The following is a 21,752-nucleotide window of genomic DNA, read 5'->3' as shown; positions in this document are numbered from 1 at the left end:
GCTAAATAAACTCCTCATTTCTGTTCCAAAGGGACATCCTTCTATTTTTAGGCTATATCCCCTGGTCCTAGACTCCCCCACTATAGGAAACATCCTCTCCACATCTACTCTATCTGTGTCCTCTGGTCCTAGACTCCCCCACTATAGGAAACATCCTCTTAACATTCACTCCACCTATGCCTTTCAACATTTGATACATTTCAATAAGCTCCTCTCCCCATTCTTCTAAGTTCTAGCAAGTACAGGCCCAGAGTCAAACACTCCAGACTACATTAACCCTTTCCTTCCCGGAATCATTCTTGCGAACATCTACTGGACCCCCTTCAATGACATACCTTTTCTTAAACAAGGGGACCAAAATTGCTCACGATACTCAAAAAGTGTGGTCTGACCAATTAAATGTCGCTTCTGCCTTACATTCAGGAAATTTCCAGAGACTTGCTAATAATATTGATAGATTTAATTCAAATGACAAAGAATAAATAAGTATATTTGTGAGTTCTCAACCATTTCCAAAAAAAAGTTACACAACTTTGATAACACATTTTCAATACAAAGAACTTGAAAATGTAAGTTAGTATTAAATTAACTTTTAATAGTTATGCTTTTACTTTTACAATTTAAGTCCAAACTTATTAATTCTTGCTAAGAGAGATCTTTCCAACTATATACTGAATGATGGTCGATATACTGCCGATTTCCCACTGCTTAAATCAGTACCATTTTGATTGCTTCATTTCTGAGTGTTGATCGAGGTCCGTGGTTTTATTTTGGAGAGATCAATTACATCTTCAGAATTTTGTCAGAACAACAAAAGCAGGCAAAACTACTCAGCTGTACAGTGAAATGCATAATACTGCCAATGCCACTATGGCACATCCTCTAAATAATCTGCTACATCACTACAGTTCGATATGGTGTGGTCCTGTGTAAAGTCATCAAGCTGCAAAAAAAAATAAGCAAGAAATTAGTCAAAATAATGAAAAATAAAGATACAAATGTCCATAGTTTATGGAATCACTGAATCATGTGTCCCTGATCTCGCCCTCTCCTCTGGGTCAGAGCAAGGTTAGAGGTCCTCAATATCCATCCCACCAGTGTCTACATTCAACAGGCCATTTTAAAAAATTTATGATACTTTTAACAAGAGTAGACCAAAGACATGGCTTCCCTCATCCTAAAGCTGACTAAGCAGCAGTTTCCTTCATCGCTATTTACTCTCATATCTCTTCTTCATGCAATACCTCTCCATCCTTTTACCTCTTCCCTCTGCACAATCTCAGGACCCAAAGACGTGGAGGTATGAAATTTTAAAAAAACTGTAGATGCTGTAAATCTAAAATAAAAACAGCAAATAATGGAAATACTGAGCAGGTCAGAGTTAATGTTTCAGGTTGTATATCTTTCACCAGAACTGGAAGGGAGATAAAAGAAGCCCGTGAACTGCAGGGAGAATGGGGAAAGTATCTGATCGGATAAAAATGGGTGACAATGGGAATAAGTTGTAAGCAAGGCTATCTGGTTAATGAGACAAAAGAACAATGACAAAAGAATGAAAAAATTACATGTCTATCCTGTTTATATTTATTCTCACATCCACTTTTTCTCCCACCTCACCCTCCCTGAAGCTCAACAAGCTTCTTTTTTTTGTCCTTTACCAATCCTGCTCTACTTTAGAGACATTAAACACCTGTGACTATTTCCTGCTATATAAGGGCAAGGATGATTTTCTTGTTGCCTGGCAGTTTAGTTCTCCAACCCACTCCCATTCTGACCATCTCTGCACTCCTACACAGTTCTAACAATCCCCAACAAAAGCTTGAAAACTAGCGCCTCATCTTGTTACGATCCAGCCTTTTGGACCAAACAATTTCAGGTAACTAATTTTCTCTGTATCTGAACTGGTCAATTCCACTGTAGAATCCAGCAGGTCAGGTAGCATCTATGGAAAGAGAAACAGTTAACATTTCAGTGCAAAGGCCATTTGTCAGAACTGACAATTGTTTACAATTATTTCATTTTCCACAGATGCTGCCTGACCTATTAAGTGTTTCTAGCACTTTTGCATATTATCTGAATATAAAGGGAATGGAGGAATATGTATATGACACAAGAGAAAAACATTTAGTTTTATAAACTGCATCAAGATTGGCAAAGCATCTTCAGCTGAATGGACTGCCAGTGCTGTACTGTTCCATACATAATATAGTAATCTAACCCTTCTGTTAGTACTCCAAAAGGTGTACAAACCTTATCACTGGTACAAAGATCTTCTCCCTCTAATGAAATTTCCTCTTCAATCTCCTCACCAATGCTCACTTCACTCTTTGTTTTATCCGAACGTTGACTACCACTGAAACAGAGACATTTATATTTATGACACAACTTATAAATCTTACAAAAGGTAGATACCATTAGATATTAATATTTTGAAGGTGCAAGTGACTCCTAACATATAGCTGCAGTTGCAAAGATGGCACGACAGCAGCTATATTTCATTAGGAGTATAAGATACACCCTATCCTTGTTATATGCGTTTTCAGACCAAGCGGATTCACAGTTATGCAAGGAACCTATTTCTACCAACGTCTCCTTATATGCGTCCAAAACTCTCAGTTATGTGAGGAGCACTGCTTTCCCGCCAATACAAGTCACGTGTGCACGCCTCACAGTCTCACTCCTGCCAGTCTCGCATTGGTTTTGGTAATGTATGGATGCGTGATCTTGTGCTCTTAGACTTTTGTTGGTTTTACCTATGGCGCAGTGATTTTGTGCTTGAAATATTTAACTGTGCCTCCTAAGCGTCTGATGTCATGTCCTGGGCCATCAGCCGAGTGGCAGAGAAACACTTTTAACACTTGAAAAAAAGTTGGAAATTATAAACAGTGTGACATCACTGGAAGGTAACACAGCTCTGGGACGCTACTACCGGGAATAGAATCTTGCCTTTAAAGTTCTTTTGTTGCTTGACAATGCACCAGCCCATCCTAAACATCTGGACAGCATTCATCCTATCATAACAGTGCGTTTCCTGCCGCCTAACACAACATCGCTGATTCAACCACTCGACCAAGGTGTGATCCACATTCAAGGCATATTTTTCCTTACGGTCAACTATCTCTCAGATGTTGCAAGCAACAGATGATTTTGAAAATTCCGGGAGTTTACCAACAGTGAGGGAATGGTGGAAGTCGGAATACTTGGAACAAATGGCGATGGGCATGGACCCAAGTTTAGAACAGAGACAGCATTTCAGTCATTCCCTGCCATCAACCCTTCTTCCCTACAAGCAAATTTATGCTGAAAAACAAAATGCTGCCAAGCAAACAACCCTCACCACTTTATTCAAACTGGTGTCATCTCCTGCTGCTGGGAGTTCTAAGAATTCCACGAGTCTTCTTTCACCTCTTGCTATGCTTGATATGATCCCGCCACCACAACCACCACTCATCTCCCGGAGCGAATACACCTGCCACTGTTGGTGAGTACTGTACACCCTAGTATGTTAACTTTCTTACACTGAATATTACCTTAAATTGATGAAATATAGTACGAATGTGCCTTGTGGTACTGCTTTTGTGTCGTATTGGTATGAAAATGTGAATAAATTACAGATAAAACATACTTAGGAAGCCCTCTGGAATGCACCCCTACTTTCTCCATTTAAATAATTATTCACATTATGTGTCGAATGCAAGGAAAGTATCCCCCGCATACAATGAGGATAGGGTGTACTTGCAAATTTCTACAGATGTTCTGCAGAGAGCATTCGAATTGGCTGAATCGCCGTCTGGTGGGAGGAGAGGGGTGCACTTCACAGATCAAAATAAGCTGCAGAAAGCTGTAAAAACAGACAGCTCCATCATGGGCACCAGACTCCCCAGCACTCAGGACTTCAAGGAGCGATGCCTCACAAAGGCTGCATCCATCAGCAAGCCATGTTCTCATTGCTACCAGCAGGGAAGAGGTACCAGAGCCTGAAGGCACACACTCCACAATTCAGGAGCAGCTTCTTCCCCTCTGCCATCCAATTTCTAAATGCATAATGAACCCATGAACACTACCTACCTACTATTTTGCACTACTTATTTATTTAACTTTAATATACATTTACTGTAATTCAGTTTTTATTATGTATTGCAATGTACTGCTGCTCCATAACAACAAATTTCACCAACATATATATTCTGGTAATACTAAACTTGATTCAGATTCTGAACCCTCCCATTTTTCTGCCTGCAAGCATCCTTTGCTTACAGGGACTGATCAATCAGACCTTCTTCATACAGTTTAAAGATAAAGGGGAAGCCTTTTAGGACCGAGATGAGGAAAAATTCTTCACACAGAGAGTGGTCAATCTGTGGAATTCTCTGCCACAGGAAACAGTTGAGGCCGGTTCATTGGCTATATTTAAGAGGAAGTTAGATATGGCCCTTGTGGCTAAAGGGATCAGGGGGTATGGAGAGAAAGCAGGTACAGGGTTCTGAGTTGGATGATCAGCCATGATCATACTGAATGGCGGTGCAGGCTCGAAGGGCCAACTGGCCCACTCTTGCACCTATTTTCTATGTTTCTATGAACAATAATCACCTCTCACCAGAGCAAAAAATAGGAGGCCAGCTATGACCAATGAACCTCAATAATTACTTCTATCAAGTGGATCACGTCTGCTCTGCCATTAATCATGGCTGATCCTTTTCTTCCCTCCTCAGCCCGACTCCCAGCCTTCTCCCTGTAACCTTTAATGCCTTTGTTGGTATATAATTAAAAAAAAGGAAAAATATGTTGATGCTGGAAATTTGGAACACAAACATAAAATGCTGATGGGTCAAGGCACGTAAGGGAAAAAAAGAAAGAACACTTTATCTGAAGTGGGAAGAAGTGATAACAAAATGTAGAGAGCATGGAAGACGAATGGTTGAGACAGTGGAACGTCCTGAATGGAGTGAGGTCAGGATAAACAACAAAGACGGTCATCTGGTCATTGGGTTAATGGGAGGGAGAACATAATCTTTGATTGATAATGAGTTTTCAGTGCAATATCAATTCACACAAAGCCTATTCTCACAAAGCACAAGACCATAACACACTAGAGGACATTAGGTCATTTGGCCCATCACGTCTGCTCTGCCATTAATCATGGCTGATCCTTTTCTCCCTTCCTCAGCCTCACTCCCAGCCTTCTCCCTGTAACCTTTAATGTCGTGTCCAATCAACAACCTATTAATCTCTGCATTAAATACACCCAAAGACCTGGCCTCCATAACCTCCTGTGATAATAAATTCCACCAATTCACCACCCACTGGCTGAAGAAATTTCTCTGCATCTCTGTTTTAAAAGGATGCCCCTCTATCCTGAGGCTGTGCCCTCTTGTCCTAGACTCTCCCACCAAGGGAAACATCCTTTCCCCATCTATCCTGTCCAGGCTTTTCAACATGCAAAAAGTTTCAATGAGATCCTCCCCTGGCCTTCTAAATTCCAGTGAGTACAGACCCAGAGCTATCAAACGTTCCTCGTCTGGTAACTCTTTCATTCCCTAAATCATGTGAACCTCCTCTGAACCCTCTTCAATGCCAGCACTCCTTTTCTCAGATGAGCAAACCAAAACTGTTCACAACACTCAAGGTGAGGCTTCACCAGTGCCTTAAAAAGCCTCAGCATCACATCCCTGCTCTTGTATACTAGACCTCTTGAAATGAATGCTAACATTGCATTTGCCTTCTTCACCACTGGCTCTACCTGCAAGTTATCCTTTAGGATATTATGCACAAAAATTCACAAGCATCTCAGATTTTTGTTTTTTCTCCCCGATTAGAAAATAGTCTGCACATTTATCTTTACTACCAAGGCCCACGACCATGCGTTTTCTAACACTGTATTTAATTTGCCACTTTCTTGCCCATTCTCCTAATCCAAGTCCTTCTGCAGCCTACCTATTTCCTCAACACTACCTGCCCCTCCTCCACTCTTCATATCATCTGAAAACTTGGCAACAAAGCCATCTACTCCATCATTTAAATCACTGATATACAGGATAAAACACCAACCCTGTGGAACAGGACTAATCGCTGGCAGCCAGAAAAGGATCCTTTTATTCCCATTTGCTGCCTCCTACCAACCATCCAATGCTCTAACCATGCCAGTAACTTTTTTGTAATGCCATGGGCTCTTAACTTCGTAAGCAGCCTCAGGTATGGCACTTTGTTAAAGGCCTTCTGAAAATCCAAGTAACCAACATGCACTAACTCTTCTTTGACTACACTGCTTGTTATTTCCTCAAAGAGTACCAACTGATCTCTGAGGCAAGATATCCCCTGAAGGACATCACACCGACTTTGGCCTACTTTATCATGCATCATCTATCACTGGAACTTAACACTTACTTTTCCAAGACAAAGGGCTTGAAGAAGGATCTTTAACTTGAAAAACATAAAACATTGGAAGAACTCAGCAAGTCAGGCAGTATTCATGGAGGTGAATGTTTTGGGATGAGACCTTTCATTAAGGCTGCAAAAGGAAGAGGATAAAAGCCTTCAGTAAGGTGGGGAGAGGAGCAGTATATGCTGGCAGGTGATTGGTGACACCAGATGAGAGGGAAGGTGGGTTAGAAGGTAGGGGTGAGAGAATGAAGAAAGATGTTAGAAGGGGAAAGGTGGAACAATTAAAGGGCTGAAGATGTCAGTGGATTATGGAATAAGGAGAGGATGATTAGAAGCAGATGGAACTAACAGGCAGGTGAGGAAGCAAAAGGGGGAGAGGGTAACCTGAATGAGGAATGAGAAATGAAGTGAGGTGGTGGGGAGTAATTGCTGGACATCAGAGGAGTTCATGCTCATGCCATCAAATTAGAGGTTATCAAGAAGAAATGAGGTCTTGCTCCTCAAACCTGAGCTTGGCCCCATCACGGTAGCAGAGTAAGCAATGGACAGATATGTTGGTGTAGGAATGTGAAGTCAAATTGAAAAGGGTAGTCACCAGGGGATCCTGCCTTAAAGTGACAGATAAAGTGAAGGTGCTCAATGAAGCAGTCTCTGATCACTGATGTAGTGGAGGCTGCACCAGGAGTACTGGATAGAGTAGTTGACCCTGATAGACTCACTGACGTACGGAGGACTGAGTGGACAAGAGCTACTTAGAAATTGCTGGGGGGCGGGGAGGAAGGGAAAGATTTATGCAGTGCTAGCATACCACTGAAAATGGCAGAAGTTTTGGAGAATTATGTGCTGGATACGGAGGTTCATGGTGTGGTCGGTAAAGATAATTCAGGATCCAAACAGTCCTTCCAAACATTTGACCTGCAAGTTTGTTGGGGTCATCAATTGTATCCAGTTCTCCCGGTGTGGCCTCCTTTACATCAATGTGACCTAATGAAGCACAACACTAGGGTTGTGGATAGGGCTTTAAAGTACATAGTAGGAGAGTTGACTAATAGCTTGGAAATGTGTGGATAAAGTAAAAGGGAAGAATGCAGGAGAGGTTACTGAAGTCTCCAAAGTAAAGAATAAGACTAAAAGTTTTGAAAGGGCCAAGATTTTAACTTCAGGCAACATGGAGATAAAATTGAAAAGAAGAGTGGTGAATACAGGACTGAAGGTTTGAATACATACAGGTAGATGATCTTGTAGTGCAGTTAGAAAATGGCAGCTTTGTTGCTTTTGAGCATGAGTCTTATCTGAAAGAAGATCACAGCTGGGAGCTTAACATTGTATCAAAAGAAGAAGCAGGTCGGCAGAGGTAGAGCAGTCTTATTGGTTAAAAAATCAAATCCTTAGAAAGAAGTGATGTAAGATGAGAAGACCTAGAATTTTTGTGGGTAGAGTTGAGAAACTACAACAGAAAGACCCTAATGTGAGTTATGTACAGGCCTCCAATCTGTAGCCCGGATGTGGAATACAAAATACAATGGAAAACAGAAATGGCAGGTATAAATGGTGGTGTTATAATCCCCATGGGGATTTTCAAAATGCAAGTAGATTGGGAAAATCAGGATGATGTTGGGTCTTAAGAGAAGGAATTTATAGAATCCCTATGAGATGGATTTTTAGAGCAGCTTGTAGTTGAGCCCACTAAGGAAAAGGCTATTCAGATTGCGTGTTGTGTAATGAAACAGATTTGATTAGGGAGCTTGAGCTTAAAGTAAATGAAATCGTATGAAACAGTGATCATAACCTGAGGCATGAGAGGAGCAGGCCAAAGCTGGTTGGAAGGGGACACCAACAGGGATGATGGTAGATCAGCAACGTCTGGGATTTCTGGGACTAATTCAGAACAGCAGGATTGTTTCATCCTGTAGGAGCAGGAACATTCTAAAGAGAGGATGAGGGAACAATGGCCAAACAGGAAAATCAAAGACAGCTTATAAGCAATATAGTACTTCAATATAGTAGAAATTAGTGGGAAGCTTTAACACCAACAAGGCAACTAAAAATGCAATTAAAAATGAGAGAAACAATAAATCTAGCCAACAACCTAAAAAAATACAGAAATTATTTTTAGATTATACTAGACAATGGGGTGACCCGTTGGGGCACCCTTTGAGAGAAAGGTAGTGCAGTATGTGACCAGAATGAACATTAAATTTTCCTGAACGCTATTGGTGTTACTTTGCTTTGGAAATTGAAGAAGAAAAACTTAGTTTATTAAAGAAGAAAGACACGTAGCAAGGCAAACATAGCTCCTCCTCATTTAACGAAGGACACTTCTGATGACAACATTTCTGGTTGATCTGCCACCCTTGTACCTCTCATTGTCATTCTGGAGACGTGCAGTCCTTTCATATGCCGTCTCTTCATCTCTTCTGCTGTTTGTTCTTTGTCTCTGATCTTGGAGACGTGCATTTCTCAGCTCCTTTGTCTCTTCCTCTCTCTTCCTCCTGTGCCTGTTGTTGTCATTCTGGAGACGTGCATGCCTCTCCTTCTCTGTCTCTGCTTCTCTCATCTTTTTTGTCCTGACTCTTTGATCCTAGAGTCGTGTGGCCCTGGCCTCATCCGATTCTTGTTCTCTCCCTCTCCTTGCAGCTTCCCGACGACGTTTGGCATCATCTCTTGACCATAATGTCCCTCTTCTCTTTCCATGTGACATAATTAGGTTGACTATATTTTTTTTTACCCTCATACTGGATAGAAGATACGAAGCAGTAATACCAAAGGAAGCTGATTATTCTTGATGATGTGGTTGGCGCTCTCCAAAATGGACGTGATATAGTCACCGCTGTCCTTTGACTGCAGCAGAAGGTTTTATGGGTGTCTCGAAGTACGTTGTTATGGGTTACGGGATGTTATGTCATGCTTAAATTTAGAGAAGATCCTATGTTCAGTTTTTGAATCTAGTCAAGAATTTTATACATTGTGGGGACCATTTTTGAGTTATTTTCAAAACCTTTGATCTGTTGTAAAAGTACAGATAGTGGCCAATATATTTTATTATATAAGGGTTTTTTCCCCCTTTTTTCTTGCTTTTCCTAACAGCTCTGACTTTGGTAGTGAGTTCAGAATTTTTTTCTGTGTAACAAAATTATTATATTTCAATATTATGATTTAATTTAATTTTTATGAATTCAGGGTTTTATGATTGGAACTGTATTTTTAATACAATGTATTAGGTACTTTTTTGACTTGTAATATATATCTTCTTGTTCTCTGTATTCCTTTATGCAAAAACTAATAAAAATATTGAAAGAGAAGTATGTCATTACAATAAGATTTAATGATCTCTTATTGATGGGTGGCAGTTAGATCTGTCCCAATCCTGCACATGCTGACGGTGATATGTGACCGCTCGAAATAGAGCTGCCTTGCCCTTTTGCTCCGGTTGGTGTCGCTGCAGAGGCTGGCCGTGCGCATGTATCATGGTGTCACGTTCCTATTTCCATGACAGCGGATCGGCTCTCGGGTGAAAATGGGGCAGTTGATTTTGGTGAATGAGCAATTTTATAGGAATATATAACCCTGAACTTTGCCTGCATTCTGTAAGTTAGCACATTTTAAGTTGATTTAGCCAAAAAAAGTGTTGCTGTAATGCACCATTTGCGCTAATTGAGGTCACAAACAGACAGAGCATGAGAGTTTTAGTAGTATATAGATATAAAGATCAAAAGAGAGGCAAGAGTGGATATCAGACTGTTGGAAAATGATGCTGGAGAGGTAGCAATGTAAAATAAACGAATGACAGATGATCCAAATATGTATTTTGTGTCAGTCTTCATTATGGAAGATACCAGCAGCATGCCAGAAATTCGGAAGTGTCAGAGGATGGAAGTAAAGGTAGTTGCTATGACTAAGGAGAAGAAGTTTGAGAAGCAGAAAGTTCTGAAGGTAGATAAGTCACCTAAACTAGGTGGACTACTCCTCAGGGTTCTGAAAGAGGAACTGAAGAGACTGTGGAGGAATCAGTAATGATCTTTCAAGAATCACTAGGTTCTAGAGCAGTTTCAGAAGACTGGAAAACCACAAATATCCCTTCACTTTTTAAGAAGGGGAGGAGGCAAAAGACATGAAATTATAGGACCATTAGCCTGATTTCAGTGGTTGTGAAGACATTAGGAGTCCATTATTAGGATAAATGTTTCAGAGTATTTCCAAACAGATGATAAAATATGCCAAAGTCAGCATGGTTTTCTTAAAGGGAAATTTTACCTGACAAATCTGTTGGGAGTTCTTTGAAGAAGTAACAAGCAGGATAGAGGATAGACAAAGGAGAGTCACTGGATGCTGTTTACTTGGAGTTTCAGGAGGCTTTTGACAAGATGCCATACATGAGGCTGCTAAAAAGGGTAACAGCCCTTGTTTTACAGGAAAGATACTAGTATACAGTTAACTATATATTGCATGGATAGAAGATATGCTGACCGGCAGAAGGCAAAGAGTGGGAATGGGGCGCTTTTCTGGTTGGCTGCCGGAGACTAGTAATGTTCCAATGGCAACAATGCTGGGTCCACTACGTTTATCATTATATGTTTTGGACGATGGCATTGATTTCCTTGTTGACAAGTTTTCGGAGGATATAAATTATTGGAAGAGCAGCTAGTGTTGAGGAAGCATGGAGCCTACAGAAGCACTTGGACAGATGAGGAGAATGGGCAAAGAAGTGGCAGATGAAATACAGTGTAGAGAAGTGTATGATTATGCACTTTTGCAGAAAGAATAAAAGTGCAGTCTATTTTCTAAATGCAGAGCAATATCAGCTGCAAAGGTACTTGGGAGTTCTTGTGCAGGATTCCCTGAAGGTTAACATACAAGTTGAATCAGTAGTAAGAAAGGCAAATATAACATTAGCAATCATTTCAAGAGGACTAGAATATCTTTCTTTTCTAAAAAAAAAAGGATGTAATACTGAGGCTTTAAAAGGCATTGATTAGACCACATATCAGAACAAAGATGAGGAGGAATTTCTTCAGCCAGAGGACAGTAAATATGTTTAATTAATTGCCGCAGAAGTCTGTGGAGGCCATGTCACTGGATATATTTGAAGCAGACTAATACGCTTTTGATTAATAAGGGTTACAGGGAGAAGGTAAAAAAATGGGGTTAAGGAGGAAAATAAATTATCAATGATCAAATGGTTTAGTCAGTTCAATGGCCAAATAACCCTTTCAATGGCCCTTTCAAGGTGAAAGAATGCCCTTCCCTGTTACAATGCCCAAAGTATGAGGTAAAGGCAGATGTACAGGAAATGGAGGAGATACCCGTGGAAGGGAAGCAACAGTCTTTGTACAAGGAAGGCAACTCAGAATTATATTACTTTCTCAGCACAAGGGATCACTAGGGAATTCATGCAACTTAAACCTAATATAAAAACTTTACAGCAGAAAGAAAGCAATTGCAATGAGTAACATCCCAGCAGCTGAGCTCTCAGAAGCCATGAAATTCTCACTACTGATCGAATTATTTATCAACTGAAAAAAATCAGTATGCATTTTAAACATGTTTCAATAATAAGGATTCTCTTACCTGATAAAATCATCATCATAATACTCTTCTTCATCACCTGTTCCAAAGAGATCAGAGATGACAGCATGTATTAGAAATCATTTTACATATTGTCTCTCTTCTAACATTGGATGACATTGTTGTATTGTTCATATTACTTTTACTTGGCTAGTGAAGAGATTTTGACATGATGGGATATACAAGAATAGTAGAAAGAAAACAATCTACACATAGCCCAGGCATAAAGGATAAATAAAAGGAATAATTAAGGATGTTATATTAAAAAAATGCTCACCTTTCACAAGATAGTATGCTTAAATATTTAAAATAGATTAGTAAATGATTTTTAACTAACCTTTTAAATCAGTTTCTTTTAATGCTGGCTCTCTTGCTAGTGTACCCAGGTCTGCTGTCAGAGGAGGAGCATCCGAAAGGGACGTTAGACTACCCAAAGGTTTACTTTTCATATCAGTCCGCCTATATATGTAAAAAAAAAATCTTTTTCAAACTTGAGTTTTGGAGATCCTCAAATCTGAGGTGCAATATGAGAAATGTAGTATTAAGAAAAATCAGAATAGGGTTTTATGTAAAACCAAAAAAACCTCATCTGTAAATAGTCCAAACTAGCTATCCAAAGCAGAGATGGTTAAATCAAACTGATATCAGAACCAACTACATAATCCACTTATCATTGGTCAAAATAAACAGTTTGTTATCTCAAGGTGTGTATCTAAAAGATCAGTATTTGAATGGAATGGTTGCATGATGGTTAATCCACTAGACCAATAATCCTGAGTCCTGGACAAATGATTAAAGAAAACACTAAAGTAGCTGGTAAATTTAAATTTGTAGTTAAATGAATGACCTGGAATGAAAAGCTATTATCTGTAACAATGACCATTAAACTAAAAAAACTGTCATAAAAGCAGAGTTTGCTCCCCAATATGCTTCAACTTTTTACAGTCTATGTGTGACATCATTCTAGATGACCAGTCTCTGAAAGATGTGCAAAATTCTCCATCTGTTTAATGAGACTACAAAGTCTTACAGCATCATACTTTTCAGCCATCATTTCAAACACTTCCACCACAAATCTTGGAAAGGTTGCCTAACCATTAACCCAGCTATCTAACTTCTAATGATCAGAGCTCCTAGAATGTGTCTGCAACAAGTTGTGAGAGAAACACAAGATCTAAACCTGCTTGAACTCATCCTCACCAAGACCGTTTCAGATGCACCTAAAGCTGATGGAAGTGATTACATCATTGCCTATGTGGAGACAGCCTCACCTCTCCGCTGTCTTGCGTGGCTTTCAAATAGGTTCATTCAAACCTGAACAATCTGAGCAGTGTAAAACTTGACATCAATAGGCGGCCACGGACAATCCATAATGAAACTATGTATATTCCCGCACAATATACAAACACATAATTCTGCTTCTATCATCATCATTCTTGAATACAGATTGATCCAGGTTGAATCAGTGGACACTGGCTTCAGGTTATAAAGGTCAGACAAGCTTTACAGAAAAGAAAATGATTTTCCCCCTGTAATAAGCCTCCAAGTACTTTGATAAAATAATTTCTATCAGTGTTAGCCAATTTAAAGTATGAAATATATCAGAGAATATATACAATTTTAAACATGATTTAAAACAAAAAGAAAATTTAACAGATATGAATTTACTTTTCAACTCTGAATTTCTTTGAATTAAAGAACATAAGTAGGAGCAGGAGTAGGCCATCTGGCCCATCAAACCTGCTCCGCCATTCAATAAGATCATAGCCGATCTGATCTGGCCATGGACTCATCTCCACCTACCTGATTCTTCCCCATAACCCTCATTTCCCCTACTATGTAAAAAGCCATCCAACCCTGTCTTAAAAAACATTAGCTGAGACAGCCTCCACTGCTTCATTGGGCAAAGAATTCCACAGATCCACCACTCTCTGGGAAAAGCAGTTCCTCTTCATCTCTGTTCTAAATCTACTCCCCTAAATCTTGAGGCTATGTCCCCTAATTCTAGTCTCGCCTACCAAAAGGAACAACTTTCTTGCCTTTATCTTATCTATCCCTTTCATAATTTCGTATGTTTCTATAAGATCTCCTCTCATTTTCTGAATTCCAGCATGTACTATCCCAGGAGACTCAATCTGCCCTCATGGTTTAATTCCCTCATCTCTGGAACTCTGGAATCAACCTGATGAACCTCCTCTAAACCAACTCCAAAACCAGTATATCCTTCCAGTATGGAGACCAGAACTTCCTGCAGTTCCCCAGTTGTGACCTCATCAGTAGCAGCATAACTTCCCTGCTCTTAATTTCAATCCCTCTAGCAATAAAGGCCAAAATTCCATTTGCCTTCTTGATAGCCTGCTGCACTTGCAAACCAAAGTTTTGCAATTCATGCACAAGCACTTTCAAAACCCTTTGCACAGCAGCTTGCTGCAGTTTTGTGGATTTAGATACACAAGCCAATTAGCACATGGATTTCCAGAGGTATTTGCACAATTTACTGACTTAGTTTTAGTAGGAATCTTTTAAATTCATGTTTTTTTGAAATGACAATAGCAACATAGTTAAAACCGATGTGCAGCTCAAGACGGGCTCTAATAAGTTTAGAATTCATGAAGTTAATTTTTCACTTTGAGTTGCTTAACATGATTTTCAGCAAAAAGTTGTAGCAAGATCTTTCATTTCTTTTTGCAACTCTCTTCTACGTTCAGATTACTCAATTCTTTACCAACTTTGCAGATTATTGTACAAATATGAATCAGGTAGCATTTATATTTTCTGACTGCTATGCTTCTTGCTACCAGAAGCAGGCAACTCTGAAATACTTCTGTTTCTCTCAGAAGGACCGATACTGCAGGATGTAACTAGCAGAACAAATCACTGTGAAACACAACAGAAAACACCAATGACGTAAATTACAACAAACAGTTAATAAGCTATGTAAACTGCAAATAACTCCACAAATCATAGCTAAGTTGTTGGAAATAGTTTTTAGCCCTTTAAGGAGTGAAGAATTGCAGTATCAATATTCAATTCTAAATCAATTTTAACTTTTCTGCATCAATAGGTTTCTAGGGTAATAGTAATAGTAAGTCAATAGAATTTCTCTTCCAGAGAGTGATTTTCTGCTTAGCATCAGTCAAATTCACTGGCAGCAATATAGGTAACATGTGGAGTTTGGTACAGCAGAGGCTTAGATGGGAAAGGTCAATTATAGGAGAGGAGAGAGAACTGCTATTATGGGTGAAGAAAAAAATTCTTGCTCCTCATGGCCCATAACCTACATCTTGCTGTTCTCATCTTCTTTTATCTCTTAATTCTTAGAAAGCAAATCCTAAGGAATCAAGGCATGACAAAAAGTAAAAATCAGAAGAATCTATAAAAATTCCACTTCCTGAACATTGATTTTCTCTCTAAATATTTTATCTGTTGTAACATACACACGTCCTCTGGACCTTCATGGGCCTTTTAAAGCCCAATACTCATTATCTGTCCATCTGTCTAGCACCATCATCTCCTCCAATTTTCTTACATCACATATGCACCCCTCCTTCCAACTTCAGTTTCCTGTCTGTCTTCAAAAGCTGCTTACCTGTAATATTGTCTAGTTCCAACAGCTTATTGTCCTGAAATACCAACTTCAGCTCTTTTCCTTCTCAAAACCTGTCTACCCTTCCGACTGCATCAAGTACCGCAGCCTTTCAATGGATCATCCTAGCTCTCAAATGGAGAAAATCAGACTCTGTCTGTATAACTCACAGCTTCAGTAAGATAGTCAGCATAGTCAAAGACTAGACCCCACCTCCGCCCACCCACCAGCCCGGACATTCTCTCTTTCCACTGGGGAGAAGATACAAAAGCCTGAAAGCACGTAATACCAGGCTCAAGGACAGCTTCTACCTTACAGCCATAAGACTACTGAATGGTTCCCTGGTATGATAAGATGGACTTTTCTCCTCACAATCTAGCATCTACCTTCAAATCAGGTCAACAACAATTGCCATTTCATTGACTCTTCACTCAGTTCTGTACCATCTAGACAATGAATACACATACATCAGGATGTTCTTTGTTGACTACAGCTCAGCATTCAATGCTATTACTACCTCAAAATTAATTACTGAGTTCCAAGACTTGGGCCACGGCACCTCCTTTGGCAACTGGATCATCAACTTCCTCACTAGTAGACAGTAATAATAATATTAATAATAAGTACTCTATTGATCCTATGTGGGAAATTATTCAGTTACAGCAGCAACCTTTAAAAACACACTTAGCAGTATACAGACTAATAATAAGGTACAGAAAAATAATACACAATAATATTGTGAGACTATTGTATTATGATGTGTGCTCTCTAGTTGCACAGAGATGAACTGTTGTATATGCTTATTGCATTTGGTAGGAAAGATTTTCTGTCATGATCCTTGTGACAGCAGAGCTGAATGAGTCTATTCGAAACGGTGCTCTGCTGCCAGTTCAGTAGGTCATGGAGAGAATGTGACCGATTGTCCATAATGGATGTTTGTTTAATGACCTGCTTTCCACTAATGACCCCTCTCCACCACTAACTCAAGAGTCTGGGTTGTAGCTAAGGATGGCTCCAGCCTTTCTGATGAGATTACTTAGTCTCTTTGCATCATCAGCACCAATGCCCCTCCCCTAACATAAAGCCGCAAAGAAGACTGCACTCATTACAACAGACTGATAAAAGATCACCAACGTCCTGCTGCACACATTGAAGGATATCAGCTTCCTTAGATCCCAGACAGTTTGGATTTCCAACAACACCTCCTTGACAATCACCATCAGCATAGGTGCACCACAATGCTGTGTGCTTAACCCCTTACTCTACCTCCTCTTACTTATGACTGTGAGGCTAAGTATAGTTCCATTGCCATATTTAAGTTTGCTGATGACACCACTGCTGTTGGCTGGATCAAAGGTGGTAGTGAATTAGCATAAAGGAAGAAGACTGAAAATCTGGTTGTATGGTTCAAAAGCACAGAGTTAATTACTGACTACAGGAGGAAGAAACTGGACGTCTTCATTAGGGGATCAGAGGTGGAGAGGGTCAATAACTTTAAATTCCATTGCTGAGCATTATCAGATCTGAGAATCTGTCCAGCATACAAGGGCATAACTAAAAAGGCACGACTTTCTTAATAGATTGTGCAGATTTGCCATGTCATCTAAAACTTTTGACAATTTTTTATAGATGTAGAGAGTATCCTGACTGGTTGTATAATGGTCCAGAATGGAAACGGCCCACAAAAAGTGATGGATGCAGACTAGTCCATCACAGAAAAAGCCCTCCTTGCCGTTGAGCATATCTACAAGGAGCACTGCCAAAAGAAAGCACCATCCATCATCAAGGACCCCACCATCCAGGCCATAACCTTATACCGCTATGAGGAAGGAGGTACAAAAGCATTAGGTCCCACACCACCAAGTTCTGGAACAGTTATTGTCCTTCATCCATCAGGCTTCTGAAACAACATGAATAGGTACAACTCTGAATTGATTCCACAGCATATGGACTCATGTTCTCAGTATTATTTACTTTTTTTGTATTTGCACAACTTTCTTTTGCCCATTGATTGTTTGTCAGTCTTTGTGTGCAGTATTTCATATCGTATTTTGTTCTACTGTGAATGCCTGCAAGGAATTTAATTTCAAGGTAGTACATGGTGACATATACATACTTTGAGAGTAAATGTACTTTTAACTTAGAACAACCTTGTGATTTTGTACTTTACTGTCTACCTGCACTGCACTTTCTCTGTAGCTATAGCACTTTATTTTAAACCTTGAACTGCCCTAAGGCACTGTGTAATGAACTGATCTGTATGAATAGCATGCAAGGCAAGCGTTTCACTGTACCTCAGCAATGTAACAATAAATTAATTCCAAAAACGCTCCATGCATTTCTGCCATATGGTGAATATTGCAAATACAATAGCATTTTCCTTATATCGTCTTTTTTCCACATCCTTTAAACACAGTACATAAAGATAGGGGCAAGTAAACAGGGTAATTGGTATGTAATATATCAAGAGAGAAAGTAAATAAAGAAATTTGACCCTGAAAACCTTTCCAAATGCAGTCTATTGGTAGTGACAGCAAAACTGTGCAACGTAATCAGATTTTGGGTTTACAAAGAACATGGAAAATAAAACTTAAAACAATACAGGCCCTTCAGCCCACAATGCTGTGCCTACAATCAATCTAATCCGTCCCTCCTAAGGATCACTCTAAGATCAACCTAAACCTTCCCTCCTATATAACCCTCCATTTTTTTTATCATCCATGTGCCTATTTAAAAGTTACTTAAATATCCCTAATGTATTTTGTTCTACCACCTTCCCGGCAGGGCATTCCATGCACCCACCACTCACAGTGTGAGAAACTTTCCTTGGACATCCCCCTCCCATACTTTCCTCCAATCACTTGAAAATTAAGTCCTCTCGGATTTGCCATTTCCGCCCTGAGGAAAAGCTTGTGACTATCCACTCAATCTATGCCTCTTATTTTTTGTATTACTCAAACAAGTTGCCTTTCATCCTCCCATGCTCCAAAGAGAAAATCCCTTGCTCACTGAAACTATCCACATAAGGCATGCCCTCTAGTCCAGGCAGCATCCCAGTAAATCTCATCTGCACCCTTCCAATAATGAAATGACCAGAACTGAATACAACATTCCAAGTGTGGTCTAACCAGGGTTTTATAGAGCTGCAATATTACCTCACAACTATTGAATTTAAAACTGCCAAATAATGAAGGCCAACATACTATGCACCATCTTAGCAACCGTATCTATTTGCAAGGCAACTCTAAGAGATCTAGGAACGTGGAATACAAGATCCCTCTGAAAATGGTAGGCGATGAGGATGGAATATCCAGTCTTGTCAGGAATAAGTCTTATTAAAGACAATTAAAAGAAAGAAGGCTTAAATAGAGTGGCCACTGTTGGAGTAGGCCTGTGTTAGAGTGGTCAGACTTTGCTCAACAGGCTTTGACAAGAACAGGCAGAGGCTAAAGGTGCAGAATCATTAAGTTGATTGTAAAACTTAAGCTTAAAAAGTTAGAGCCATGTGTATAACAAATGCAGACAGGATAGTAGTTAAGGCAGTGGAATGCTCCTCCTGTGAGATGTGAGATTACAGGGTACCCAGTGGTCTCCCTGATAATTACATCTGCAGAAAGAGCACCCAACTTCAGCTTCTGACTGACAAGATCAAGGAACTGGAGCTGGATATACTCAGGGCCATCCAGAAGGCTGAAAACCTCTTAGATATGTTTACTCAGGTGGTCACACCCAGAGTGCAGATTTCAGACAGTACACAGGTGACCACCAGGAGAAGGAAGGGAGAAAGTAGCTGATGCAGTAGTCCCCCATGTCCTTTCCCCTCAGCAACAAGTACACCCCTTAGGATTTACTGGGAGGATGACCTAATAGGGCACAGCAGCAGAAGCCAAGCCAGTTCTGAAGCTCAGTAGAGAAAGATAAAGTCAAGTAGTGAGATTGTAACAAGGACTCAATAGTTAAGGGGATGGACTGGAGATTCTGTGCCTATAAATAAAGACACCAGGATGGTGTGTTGCCTCCCAGGTGCTAGGTTAAAAGATGTATCAGAGTGGGTGCAGAATATTCTCAAAAGGAAGAATGAAAAGCCAAAGATTGTGGTGCACATTAGCACCAATGACATAAGTAGAAAAGGGAAGAAGCCCTGTGCAGTGAATATAGTGAGTTGAGGAAGAGGCTGAAGAGTAGGACTGCCAAGGTAGTAAACTCTGAATTATTCCCGATGTCACGTGCTAATCAGGGCAGGAATAAGATGATAGTAAAAATGAATGAGTGGCTGAGGATCTGGTACAGGGAGGAGGGCTTCAGATTTCTGGATCATTGGGAGATCTTCTGGGGATGGTTAGACCAGTACAAAAAGATGGGTTACATCAGAATCTGGTGGGGGGGGGGGGGGGCCAATATCCAAGTGGGCAGGTTTGGTAGAGATGTTGGGTAGGATTTAAACTAATTTGGAAAAGGAATAGAACCAAATATGGGGCAGCAGGTATAAAAGTAGATAGAGTTGTAGAACACCACAGCCTATCTTGAACAAGTCAAATAATAAATCTGCCTAGCTCAACGACCTGCACCCAGACCATAGCTCTCTATAACCCTCCCATCCATGTATCTATTGAAATTTCTCTTAATTGTCAAAATAGTTCTTGCATTCACTACTTGCACTGACAGTTTCATTCCACATTCTCACCACTCCCTGAGTGAATAATTTCACCCTTTTGCCCCACTTAAACATTTCACCTTTCATGATTAACCCAAGACCTTTGGTTCTAGTCTTGCCCAACTTCAGTGGAAAAAGCCCGCATTTACCCTATATATATCCCTCATAATTTTACATACCGCTATCAAATTTCTTCTCATTCTCCTACGTCATAACCTATTCAATCTTACCCTATATCTCAGGTCCTCAAGTCCTAGCAACATCCTTATAAAATTATGAAGGCCAATGTGCCAAAAGCTTTCCTAAGAACCCCAACAACCCAAGATGCCACTTGTAAGGAATTATGGAGCTGCATCCCTCGATCTCCCTGTTCTACTGCACTCCTCAGTCCCCTACTGCTCACTGTTTAAGACCTACCTTGTTTGGTTCCCCCCAAGTACAATACCTCATACTGGTCTGCAATAAAGATAGGATGAGAATGGCAACAGAGATACTGCCTACTGGCTGTCTAACCCCTTTCCCTCTCCTGACAGTCACACACAGTTTCTTGTGTCCTGCACCTTGGCTGTAACTACTTCCCTGTATGTCCTGTCTATCAATCCCTCAGCCTCTAGAATGATCTGAAATTCATCCAGTTCCAGCTCGAACTCCTTAACACGGTCTGTTAGAAACTGCAGACTGCAGCTGGATGTATTTGTAGGTGTAGTCATCAGAAACACTGAAGGTTACCCTGCCTTCCCACACCTCGCAAGAGGAGCATTCCACTATGCTGCCTGGCATTCGCACTACTCCAAATATGCGTTAAGAAAGGAAGAATAAACAAAAAAAAATGTACCTACAGCCTAAACCTCTCCTTGCCAAAGCCTCAACTCCCCACTCTAACACTGACACACTCACAAAATGGCCACTCCACTTAAATCTAACTTCTTTTTATTGACTCTTACCAAGTGCTTAATTACGCGCAATCCAATGTCTCCTCTAGAAATGTGACGCACAATAGACACAGTATGTAGTGAGACTGAGGAAAGACAGGTAGATGATAGGGCAAAACTGCAGTCAGTGGGATGAGTTGAAGTGCAACTTGGGGGCAATCAGATAGGGTGATGGGTACAGGACTGAAGATGTCATATTTGAATGCACACAGTATACGGAATAAGGAAGATGAATTTGTGACACATTTAGAGATTGGCAGGTATAAAGTGGGCATCACTAAGTCATGCCTGAAAGACGTTGGGAGCACAGTTGGGAGCTTAACATCCAGGGTAGCACACTGTATGGAAAGGATAGATAGGTGGGCAGAGGGGGTAGAGTGGCTTAGTTGGTAAAAAAAAAATGAAATCAAATTCCAAGACAGAAGTGACGTAAAGTAGGATTGGAAGATGTAGAATCCTTGAGAGGTAGAGTTAAGAAACTGCAAAGGAAAAAGAACACTCATGGGAATTATATACAAGCTTCAGAAGAGTAGCCAGGACGTGGGATATAAATTAAAAAGGGAGATAGGAAAGGCATGTAAAAATGGCCATACTATGATAGTCATGGGGGATTTCAATATGCAGGTAGATGGGG

At 40.2% G+C, this 21,752-nt stretch overlaps 1 protein-coding gene across 4 annotated transcripts in view; it reads right to left on the bottom strand.

Annotated features, from left to right (window-relative positions):
• Positions 1–445: 445 nt before the first annotated feature.
• The window catches only part of cep43 (centrosomal protein 43), an 86,051-nt gene continuing 64,744 nt past the window's right edge, over positions 446–21,752 (bottom strand). For 3 of the 4 annotated variants that reach the window (XM_059986634.1, XM_059986635.1, XM_059986636.1), the window contains 4 exons: positions 12,284–12,405; positions 11,950–11,986; positions 2,251–2,353; positions 446–943 (listed from right to left, as the gene is read on the bottom strand). In XM_059986634.1, the coding sequence (XP_059842617.1) occupies positions 869–943; positions 2,251–2,353; positions 11,950–11,986; positions 12,284–12,405 (337 nt within the window). In that variant the 3' untranslated portion in view covers positions 446–868. Of the gene's footprint in view, positions 944–2,250; positions 2,354–11,949; positions 11,987–12,283; positions 12,406–21,752 lie in introns of those variants that run through there. The other variant, XR_009515215.1, reaches the window with a different exon arrangement.

Source organism: Hypanus sabinus, chromosome 12 (genome assembly GCF_030144855.1).
Source record: "Hypanus sabinus isolate sHypSab1 chromosome 12, sHypSab1.hap1, whole genome shotgun sequence".
NCBI classification, from domain to species: domain Eukaryota; kingdom Metazoa; phylum Chordata; class Chondrichthyes; order Myliobatiformes; family Dasyatidae; genus Hypanus; species Hypanus sabinus.
This window is presented reverse-complemented; position numbering and strand designations above follow the sequence as displayed.